At 33.4% G+C, this 11,745-nt stretch overlaps 2 protein-coding genes and 1 long non-coding RNA gene across 5 annotated transcripts in view; 1 reads left to right on the top strand and 2 right to left on the bottom strand.

Moving 5' to 3' along the window:
* Window positions 1-11,745, bottom strand: part of LOC148275426 (uncharacterized) — a 33,251-nt gene extending 21,506 nt beyond the window's left edge. For both annotated transcript variants that reach the window (XR_015824024.1, XM_088235723.1), the window contains exon 1: window positions 11,726-11,745. The gene's annotated coding sequence lies outside the window, so the exon portion shown is untranslated. The remainder of the gene's footprint in view (window positions 1-11,725) is intronic.
* On the bottom strand, window positions 2,497-5,391 carry LOC148275428 (uncharacterized). The gene is made up of 2 exons (XM_088235722.1): window positions 5,129-5,391; window positions 2,497-4,584 (listed from the first exon to the last, which is right to left on the bottom strand). The coding sequence occupies exons 1-2, from the start codon at window positions 5,265-5,267 to the stop codon at window positions 4,034-4,036; spliced, it is 690 nt and encodes a 229-aa protein (XP_088091848.1). The 5' UTR covers window positions 5,268-5,391; the 3' UTR covers window positions 2,497-4,033.
* On the top strand, window positions 5,572-10,257 carry LOC148275429 (uncharacterized). Of its 2 annotated transcripts, none has more exons than XR_015824026.1 (3): window positions 5,572-5,625; window positions 5,858-6,027; window positions 9,552-10,257. It is a non-coding gene; the product is annotated as an uncharacterized LOC148275429 (long non-coding RNA). The 2 variants fall into 2 exon arrangements; XR_015824025.1 differs by lacking the exon at window positions 5,572-5,625 and adding an exon at window positions 5,636-5,763.

Consider the following 11,745-nt stretch of genomic DNA (forward strand, 5'->3'; position numbering starts at 1 on the left):
CCCACTGCCGAAATCCTTAACAAAATCATGTATTAAAGTAAGAAATGTTACTGGTATCATTAGAATTACATTTGGTGCGTATATTTTGATAGTTCCATGGCAAAACTAAGTATTCAGTTTACCGCCAGTTTCAGTTGATCACTTGAAATTTGAAGTTAAACTTGAAGGTCTGTTTTTGTATATCTATAAATAGTGTCAAAACTTTTGTTGTTGCGGAGGTTGTGTTAAACCGAGGCAAGTGAGCATTGCATAAATAATAAAAACGCTATAGAAAGTATTTCTGTATATCTATTTGAACAAACACAATAGATATTTAAGTGGGCAAAATTGTCTTAAATTTCTTAACTAGTGTTTTGACAATTTTGCCCACGTCTAGGGTTGTCACTACATACTACTTTGAAAAAACATTATCCAAGACAAAAACCAGGTTACAGAAAAATAATACATCAGGCGAACCGAAGAAAATGCAAGTACCTGCTGCTTAAACAAGAAGAAAATATAAAAGAAAATAAAGTAAGCAACAAAAACATGATTTTAAACGAGGTAACCGGATGTTTTGTTCAAACTGGCCCATAAATCAGATTTTCGCCAAAGATTTAACAAATAAGATTTTAAAATCTAATGGGAGTTTCAATCCAAATTCACCCTGAAAATGATAAGCCAGTTATTCCGTTCATCAAAACTTTTTTTACCACACAGCAATTGGATAACAATCCATCCGATTTTTCTCTGCCTTTAGGATCAAAAGATACTTACATCTTATAAAGAAAAACATTGAAAAAAAAAATCATAGCGACACGGAAACAACAGACTCTAATGCCTACTCAGTTAAAGAATCAACAGATTTCGAGACATCCATCATAAGTCATCACGACGAATATGAACAACGTACCTCCGAATCTTCAGCCGAGGAAAACGAAAAAACAGTGTCAGTGTCCAACACCGATGTAGACCGGTACTGGTCTGATCCGCTTGAAATTAATAACGGTAAATAATGCGCTTTTGTTTTAGTAATGTTTAACACTGTTGATACGCAAGATGACAAATTAATATGATGTCGATCAAGTTATCAGCGCATCAAAAACCACAATTTTAATATTGTTGTCATTTGTAAGACGCAAACGCAATGGAGCTTTGTGTGGTCTCAAGTTGACGATATTGCTGATGTATTTAATTGGAACATAGTGAAATCTTTGCCTGAACCTGTCATCCTGCGTCAAGGTTTTCATAAATTCAATGTAAACCTTAAAAACTGCAAGATTGAGTCATTTTCTGTGAGTAAATTAAAAATAGTAATACAAAAACCAATTTTAATTTTTACCGTTCAAAAACAATTTAAACCATTTTTAAAAATGTAAGAATATCCGACCACATTTTAGAAAGTTTTACTTTTACCAGATTTTTGTGAAATTACGAAGACTTATTTTTTTATTTTAAATGTTTTTTGTATAAATATTTTTAAGTCTAAAGAAGAAAATAAAACATGGAAAGTATTATGAATTCTGTACATAAAATACAATTTCAAAGTATAGGTAATCTACCAAATAATTGCACTGCTGTGCAAAAAAAATAAAGAATCGTTTGTTTTCTACATACACATTTAAAGAAAAATCGTTTTGAGTACTTGCCCCCTTAATTACGAAAATCGTATCAGAACTGAAATGATTTGTAAAAAAAAAATTAAAGCGATTAAAAATTTATTGGCTTATGCATAGTCAAACACGAACAAATTAAAAGGATTAGAGAACTAGAACTCCTTTGGTTTTGTTAAAAATCCAGTTATGCGCCAACCCTGGCTCACAAATCCGCATTGTATAAAAAAATTGAGGAAATAGTTGACAATTTTGCCCACCGGTTTTTTGCATTGATTTTATAATGGTAATGCCTCAATGATGCTATTGTTTAAACATAAACAGTTTTTTTCGCCCAAAAAGTAGTAATTAACCGTATGATAAAACCAAAAATAACAGTTAATGATTAAGTGGGCAAAATTGTCAACAAGTGGAGATAATTTTGCCCAGCATGTTTTGTCTTCTAAAATTGCATAAATAAAAGAAAAGAAAACGTTTTGTACTTTTAAAAATGCTCAGAATAATTAGTATCACTATTCAACAAAATGGATAGGAGTAGTCCTAAACAAAAAAAAAAAGATATTGTAAGTTTGGTAAAACTGGGCAAAATTGTCACGTTTGACGGTATTAAAAAATCCCTCTGGAGATGGTGCTGTAATGACGTGTCACATTAAGCAAAAGATAGCATGTTTTTAAATTCGGGTATTAGAAAACAAAAATTTAATAAAGTTTTTCCATAATTTGTGAAAATAATCGTATAGTTCAGACCTGTTATAGCAAAACACGACTTCATTATTTAAAAAAAATAAGAGATGTATATCAAGTCTTTTAAGTAAGTATTTTATGTACACATGTGACATCATTAGCCACACAAGGATATAATGGACATCATATTATTACCAAAGAGAAGAAAAAACAAAATGCATACATGTTTAATACTTTATTTAAAAGTTCATTAAATAATTATTTATAAAAATAAACATGCACATATTTTTTGGACGGAACGTAAATAACTTTCAGGCATTACCAAATAACAGTTTGTCGATATAAATACACATACAAATGATAAAAAGATCACAAAGTATTGAATAGTTCGACCAATTAATCTGTAAAATGGAATTTAAAACAAGCTTTTCATTGACTGAAAAAATGATTATTATCTACCTATATGAATGTATGAAATGCAATTCGGACACAAAGCAAGATTAAAAAAGGTTTTTAAGGCACTGAAAATGAAATATGGTTTCATTAACTAACAACCTTAATGAGAGATTCTTCTTATTCTTAATGGTGGGGGATCAGTGCTATGCGAGCTCCTGACGTCACTGCGACCTGTGAAGATCTATTGTGACAGAAATGAGATACAAAAGTGTAAACTTAAAAGGTAAGGTAAGACAAAATTATCCAACAATTTATATGAACGTGGTCAAACCATCACAAATCTTAAACTCTTCTCTTTTCATTGAACCGAGTTCAGAGACGGATCTTCCGCAATATTGATAACCTTTTGATATGATTTCACTAAGAGTTAGGAATCCAGCGATAAACAAATTAGAATAACATCATAAAACCAAAACAAATAATTATTTCAAAAAATGCATAGCCGTTCTTACTGCACATTAAACATTACATAAAAGTTTTAATACACAATATTATCATATTAACACCAACTAAACATTTCATAATATGGTACATTGTTAAAGTGTACTCTTAAGGCACTCGTTTCACAGAATACACATTTATTGTGTACTAAAGGACGGAACTCATTTTCTCTTCGGAATGACAAATATCAGGTTGTATTTTATAACTATCAGATCTTATACTAAAGCGAGATAAGATTTAAATTAACAAATCTGTTCCACGTCAAAAGTAACAAAAATAGTACATTTGAAATTCCTAATTACTTTCAAGACGAAGCATATATATCATTTAAAAATCGCACTAAAGAACTGTCAAAACTCGTTCTTTAGATTAAATAAAAACATAATTATGCTTGCAGTCCATTCGCTGAGAACAAATCATTTTAATAAAAGAAATTACATTTAGTAGGTTGCCTCATAACTCATAACAAATCGTGTATATTTAAAAATGACAACCTGTCTTTGAAAGAAGAAGATTTTGAAACAAAGCAATTTTAATACAAAGCTCCTCTATTTTTACTCAACAATATTCAGGATCGGTTGTATCGGGACAAGAACAAATTTTGCAATTTGATGTACTCTAAAAAATCGGAATTTTCGTTTACAAGCGTTGAATATTTGTTCATCGGGGATTCTTTTTCACCATAGATAGTGTGTTTACACAAAATGTTGAAAATTGTTGAAGAATCCGACATATTAACATATATATTAACTGAATTACAACATTCAACAAAGTTTAGGCACGTTTTGTGTGTCGACGATTTATGACAAGTAAACTACAATTCTCAGTAGAAAGGAGATGTAATGTTCAAGTGGGAGTGATCAAGTGGTGTAGATGTCGACGGTGGCGGCGGTGCCCACTTTGCGCTCGTCCAGGCCGTAGGAGTGCTCGCGGCTGTGGATCTCGTGCAGGCGGCGGTAGCGCTGCACGCGCGCCTCCACCAGGAACAGCGCGCCGGCGGGCAGCAGCAGCAGCGCGCCAAGCACGGCCAGCGCGTACGCCCAGCCAAGGTCGTTGTGCTCCCAGTTGGGCATCCAGTCGCGGCCGTCGCCGCGCGCGCCGAACGTGATGACGGCCACCAGGCCGCTCAGCCCGCCGATAACGAGCTCGGCGCCCAGCGTGAGCAGCAGCACGATGTAGCGGTCGTCGTCGCGGGAGCAGCTCCAGTACAGCGCGGCGCACGCCAGCGCCGCGAGGCACAGCGTGAGCGTCACGGTGTAGAAGAACTGCGTGGCCACGAAGAAGCCGGGCAGGAGGATGTTGTGGATGATGTAGTACTCCTCCTCGAACACCCACCAGCAGCCCGTGAAGATCACATCCTTGTACCAGTGGCGGGGGTCCTCGAAGCCGTTGAAACACACTTGCCATAGCCCTATGTATATATAAGAAACATATCAACATTTTTCGAGTCTAATAAGTACACTTGAGGCGAGTAATATATTATTTAAGTTAATAATTGTTTCCAGAAGTTACTCTGTGTATATTTTATTATGATTGATCGGTCAATTATTGATTTATTCTGAATTAATATATGGTTTTGGTACGTAAAGAAGACTGCCGTTGTTGTTGCGGAACTAAATACACTGTAGTAAAAAATATATGAGATACTGCCCAGCCGTTTATGCTTTGCAGTTGTTAAAAGTATTTTCATTTATCTAACCATAGCCATATATTACTCATTTCAGACCAATGATGGAGATTGCTGTTACTGTTTTAACACGCCTCACACAATTTCGCGCAATCCATTAAATTGATGTAGTCTATTATTAGCGTGGATAATGTATTTTCATTATTCACACTATTATAAATTCAGTTTCATACCATATTGATGTTTATTTGACTTGTACAGTAACAAAACAACAGTTTAAGAAGATGCCACACCTTCTTGTTGACATGCAAACAGTAGGGTTACGTACCTATCCGTATAAATTTTGGGTTGACTAATTTTCCGTCTGTTTCCAACCAATACGGGCTGACAAACGATATTACGACAAATAGAAACCCAACGGCAAAAAAGCCAAGAGCGCACAATCCAGTTTTAGACTTAGAAACCATTTCTATTCTTCGAGGCGCCAACGCCTGCTACGGTTAATTTGACAGATCAGAAAACAGTCACAGATTATAAAGTCAGAAAACACACGAAAGCACAGACAAAGTGATGTGAGATGTGACGCGACATATCATAGAATATTTATATTAGTAGAGCATAGACATGGCATGAGTTCAATGAGATATTTTTTCGCTTTTAGGTAGTTTGTATGTTTAAAAAATATATTATACGTCTTAAAAAAGATTCCATAATATATAGCATACATCACCATCGTCATCCCTCTTTCGACACACAGTGGTGAATAGAGTACCGCATTGGTTTGACCAAATACAACGTTGTTCGATTGGAGTCCCACGAGGAACGGTTATTGGCCCTTTGTTGTTTCCTATATACATATCAATGATCTTTATAATATAGCTGTCCCTGGTAAATTAGTTTCTTATGGAGATTTTTTTTAAATGGAATAACCCGCTAAGCCTCTATTTAAAGGCTTGTCCGCAGGTAGGATAGAGGTGATATGGAAGGAAGTAATGAAAAATACACCACAACACCCAGAACAATTGTGAAAAAACTTTCTTGGATTTTTTTCTTGCAGCTGGCGAGAATCGAACCCGCGACGCCATTTTCACAGTTGGCCGTCTAACCAACTGCGCCACTTTGTAATAATTGTACAAAGTGATACCTGGGATAATACTTTCAAAAAAGCCAATAAATGTATGACTATAATCAAGGAGTGGTTAGATTGAAGTCTTCACTCGCTAAGTTGTAATAAAACATTGTTTATTCCATTTTATAACTCAAAATCATATTCCCCCTCTTCTTCCTTTAATGTAATGTTTCATAATAAATATTGTAATCTTGACATATGTAATAACTGCGAAAAAATTAAGTCTGAAAGGTGCATAAAATGCCCGAGAGTAATCATTGACTGTCAACTTAAATGGACAAATCATCTTGAAGTAATTATTAGTAAACTGAGATATTTAACCTATTTATTCAAACGGTTAAAAATAGCCTAGCCAAATACTATTAAAATGGTATATTATGCACTTGTACAGTCATCGCTTTCCCATGGAATAATTGTATAGGGGGGGAGCTTTTAACCACCATATTAAACCATTAGAAACTATTCAAAACTTTATCTTAAAAATAATGCTTCACAAAAATCGCACTTTTTCCTCTTTCTAATTGTTCCAAGAAGCTAAACTTTTGGAAATAATACAAATATATTGTTTTTAATTTTTAAAATATATACTTAAGAACCATAATGTATTCACTAGTAATTCAAATAGGTCAAGTCAATGAGGTAATCGTGTGCTAGAAATACCACACTGTAAAATGATGCTAGCACAGACATGCATATTTTATAGGCCCAAAAAAATTTAATTATTTTTTTACTGATAATATTTAATTGATCCCAAACTTTCAAAATGTTCCTTCTTTTAAAAAATACGAACTATCCTGGATTCAAACTAGAGATATTAATTTTTTTTTTCTATGATATATTTTGTTGCCCTTTAATAATAAAGATTATTTCTAAGTTTTTTTATATTTTTTATTTCCTTTTTTAATTACTATAAAATAAAAAGTTCCTTCTAATCTTTGAAAGAATATTTCCATTTCTCTTTCTTATATTACACAAAAATATTATACCGTCCTGTCTATTTATTATGAGAGCAAAAAAATCATGAACATTTCTTGAATACCCATGAACAGGCCATGCCTTTGTGGGATTTTTAGTTTTTTACTGTTAATATGTATTTCATTGCTATGTAATTATCTTTTATTTTTTGAATACCTCTTATGTATATTGTAAAAATAAAAACTTAAAAAAATATCATAATCAAAAATCATATTATGTTACATATATACATTTTTAAAAACCACTACTTACCACTACCTATTATTTAAAGAAACTGAAATAATGGACATACGAGTAAGAGGAGTGTATTGCGTACAGGTTTTGAAATTTATATATACACATGCGAAAAAACTGATTTATAACTAATAAAAATCGAACCAGTCAGAGGCTTATACCCGTATGCAGAGACAAAACTTAAGGTGAGGAAAGTACATTCTAATTTTAAATGCAGAGAATAACCTGAAGGTGAAGACAATAGAATGTACTTTCCTCACCTTAAGGTTTGTCTCTGCATACGGGTATTAGTCTTCAAATCAAAGTACCGCTCTGTAAAACTGGATTAGGGCGGAGACATGTACTCTTCTTCGCTTCCAGACTATACAATGTATTTACTAATAATGTGAGAGACATGAAAAGTTTAACCAATCAATACTTTTAAAAAATATACTAAAAAATGGGCCATGGAAAGAGATGTACTTGATTTCTTTAGCTCAATTGCTATCAAAATATATTATTTTTCAGTTTTTGGTAGTAAAATATTTATATAATATATTTTTTATATATGTGTATGCAAGTAAATGTGTATATACACATGTATAGGGTGGGTGGATATGTGTGTGTGCACGTATGTATTAGTATGTATGTGAAATTTTCTTCATAAATTCGTGCTGTTAGGTTAAACTGATTAAACCGGTATACGCACGCACTGGCTTTGCCTATGTGGAATTTTTTTTCTTAATATTTTGTTCTATTATTATTCACGTGTTCTGTAAACCTATGTAATTATAAGAGAAAAAATTCAATAAATATAAAAAAATAAGGAGGTAAGGAGATCAGTATTATGCGTCAGGTGCCAGTCCAGAAACAATTAAATACTGCGGTTCAAAAAACTTTTAAAAACAATATTTTAAGTCCACCTTGCGAGAAATCAAACCCATATGGCTTCAAAAATGGTATGTGGACATGTCAACCACTACACAACGAAGTTGACTTATCTTCACTCGATTTCCATATTCAGAACTTTTATCTGAAAGCGGCATCGAGTCGAAAACAATCGTCTAGGGTTTTGGTTTTATTTCTCACACATAACTGTATTCTTAAACTGCCTGGACACAGAGACATTTGTATATATTCAAGTTTATTTAATCAAAATTAAATGTTACGAATAAAATAAAAATTATGCTGAAACAAAAACAAAATTAGACTACAAAATAACAAATACAAATTAATATGTAAAAAAAAAACCATCAACAAAATTATGCAAGAAATTATTATTTATCTTTTTTGGGTGATTCCGTGTAAGTTGGATTTGTTCCGACATTTCGGCTACCATTGCAGGAGCCATCTTCGGGGTAAATGAAACGTCGGAACGAATCTAACCTTCACAGGATCACCCAAAAAAGATACATAAATATATGATTGATAACAGTGACCATGAAAATTTATGCACCTAAATAATACCAATTTTAGTCCGAGTTAGTAATGATAAATAACACTCAAATGATTTTTATGAAAATTTCTTGTTATGCACAAATAAAGTAAAGGTGATTAAAGATTTGGATGACTGTATTAACCATCTTAATAAATGGGCTATAAAAATAAACATACAATGTGTAAGTGCTACACATTGTATGAAGTGACTTAAACCAACCAATAATCATAAGTTTGGTAAATGACTTGCATATTCCCTACTAAAGAATCGCTTTTAATTATATCTCCGCATAAATATTGTGGAGATAAAGAATTGAAATATATCAGATTGTCTATAATTTCAATAGGGAGGAATTGAAAAAAAGGTGCCAAGGATTCGAGCCAAGTCGTAGTAAGAAGCAATTTTAGGTTGCTATAGATAATAGATATTCATGTCAAAGTAACTGAACATAAAAAGGTGCCAAGGATTCGAGCCAAGTCGTAATAAGAAGCAATTTTAGGTTGCTAGAGATAAAAGATATTCATGTCAAAGTAACTGAACATAAAAAGGTGCCAAGGATTCGAACCAAGTCGTAGTAAGAAGCAATTTTAGGTTGCTAGAGATAATAGATGTTCATGTCAAAGTAACTGAACATAAAAAGGTGCCAAGGATTCGAGCCAAGTCGTAATAAGAAGCAATTTTAGGTTGCTAGAGATAAAAGATATTCATGTCAAAGTAACTGAACATAAAAAGGTGCCAAGGATTCGAACCAAGTCGTAGTAAGAAGCAATTTTAGGTTGCTAGAGATAATAGATGTTCATGTCAAAGTAACTGAACATAAAAAGGTGCCAAGGATTCGAACCAAGTCGTTGTAAGAAGCAATTTTAGGTTGCTATAGATAATAGATAATCATGTCAAAGTAACTGAACATAAAAAAACTATGCAAAGAAATAAACTAAAATCATTTTATTACCATTATTATTGGAAAATTAATATGTTTTTTTGTTTTTGTTCAAGTGTTCTTTGAGCCGACGGATAAAAGAAAAGCCACAAAACCATTTGAAAACAAGAATCGAAAGCCTCTAGCTTTTACATCGCCTAATCTTAACGAGCTCGTAGCGATGGCTTCGTACTTAGGACACCGCGGTGAATACTCAGTCAATGACACTAAGTCAATTCTACAAATGTGCAAAACTGTTATGCAACGAGTAGAAAATCTAATTGTAACTATGGGGCAGAGAGGCGTGCTCATAGTGAGAAGAAGGGGCCAAGAATCGCCATTCTTCACACTGGGAATGGTGTATATGGAAGGGAATGAAGGAGGGCTCGAATGCAGGCTGTATCCTGGAGAGCGGTTGGACGATGTGCGCAGTGTGTCGGGGGCTGGAGACTGCCTGGGTGCGGGCCTCGCGCTGGCCGCGCTACTCGGCGCCTCGGAGGCTGTATGCGTATCTGTGGGTCTCCAGGCAGCACGGGTTGCCCTAACTTCAGTTGATACAATTCCTCGACACTTTTTTGACCATCTTCACCCGTGTTGGAACACTAAAGCTGCTTGTACAGAGATAATAATATGAATTGATACACAATAAAACTTTGAGTACTTGTATAAAATATATTTTTAAAAAAAAACAAAATTAACTTAGATATAATATATAATTGAACACTTCAATTATTTTTATGCACAATTTATTATCGATGTAAAATTTTAATAAATAAATTCATTTAATCTTTTATTTTTATTTATACTTAGTAACAATAACATTGTCTATCACACTGATTTAGCATAATAATCTCAATTTAAGACAAAGACCTAGGTGCAGGGATGAGTAACCTTTATAGCTCGGCATGTCAAAATTCTTAAAAAAACCTGGCTTGATTCTAGCGCCGTGTCACATCTAAGAATATGAATAATTTAATAAGTAAATAAAAGAGAAATGTCGGCCTCATGGTGTAGTGGTCAGCGCGTTTGCCTACCATGCAAGAGGTCTCGGGTTCGATTCCCGACGTGGTTGAGATGAAATATTTATTTCAAAAAGTGTTTTTAGACTAGAATATTTCATAGTCCCTGGAATGGCGACTGAAGCGTAAGACTGATCATCTTACCTTCATGTATAAAAAAATATCAAGATACGCTTCGATTGGTGTACCAATGCAGTGCCCTGTGCACCATTGGGTGCGGAAAGGAAATAATGATGAAGAAATAAAAGAGAAATGAAGTAAGTCCAATAAACGAAGAAATAATAAAATTTAAAATTTTAATTTTGATCGGGTTGTGGTCCTGTGGCTAGTGTCTCGGACTCACGGACCAAAGGTCCGTGGTTTGAATCCCACTCTACCCCAACTCGATTCCATTTTCTAATAGTGAGTTATTTACAACTCGTTGAAAATGGCCCTCAAAATTAAATATTTGGGTAAATCATAAGAACGCAAATATTTCTTTTAAAAAAAAAAAAAATCGCTTGTTTTTGGGCAAAGATTGTCCGTAAATGATGCGTGTCACCCAAAATGTCTTGATGGGTCACCTCTGATATGCGCGTCATACGTTACCCATCACTGACCTAGTGGCCTTGATTTTTTTCAAAAACATATTAAAATATGTATGTGCAGCCATGATAAACTTATTATTTACAAAATATATTAGGTGTTAACATGAGTTGTATCCTTATTTTACCAAATTAAAAAATGAGCTAGTGGTTGGTTTTTGCGCTTCTCTGAACTCTGAACGTGTCTAATATGTGATCATTGGCGAAAGTATAAAACCGGGAAAAAAAATCGTTAATTTTTTTTTCGTTCAGTTCGAAATAATCGCACATAAATTTTCGGAACTTTATGAGAAATATTATTTTTTTACTATTTTTGACAAATCCTATAAAGTTATTAGTGTTTTTAAACATTTGAAACTTAAAATACATAAATTTATTTACTTATTCGTTTATATATTCAAAAATAACTATAAACATATTTTTGTCTATAACCACAATACACAAAAAAATATGACACATTTTTAATTTCCATCTGTACCGCCATTGGAATGCGTTATACTCAAAATAATAAAACTAATGATATGCTCAATACATAATAATTTGTAAACTTATTTTTGTAGATAGCGCGCGCTCACCCAAATTTTACACTGATATATTGAATTTTGATACTGATTGACCAGCTGTTTGACATTGACAGATTCACACCACAGATTATATAGTACATTGAC

The sequence above is a fragment of the Micrasema longulum genome, unplaced genomic scaffold, assembly GCF_059751315.1.
Source record: "Micrasema longulum isolate JH-2025_06_02 unplaced genomic scaffold, ASM5975131v1 h1tg001429l, whole genome shotgun sequence".
Lineage (NCBI taxonomy): Eukaryota > Metazoa > Arthropoda > Insecta > Trichoptera > Brachycentridae > Micrasema > Micrasema longulum.

Excerpts from the sequence above, each read along its gene's own strand:
- LOC148275428 (XM_088235722.1), bottom strand. The coding sequence starts at position 5,267 with ATGGTTTCTAAGTCTAAAACTGGATTGTGCGCTCTTGGCTTTTTTGCC. Across the intron at positions 4,585-5,128 it reads CCCAAAATTTATACGGATAG|GGCTATGGCAAGTGTGTTTC; the intron begins GTACGTAACCCT and ends ATATATACATAG.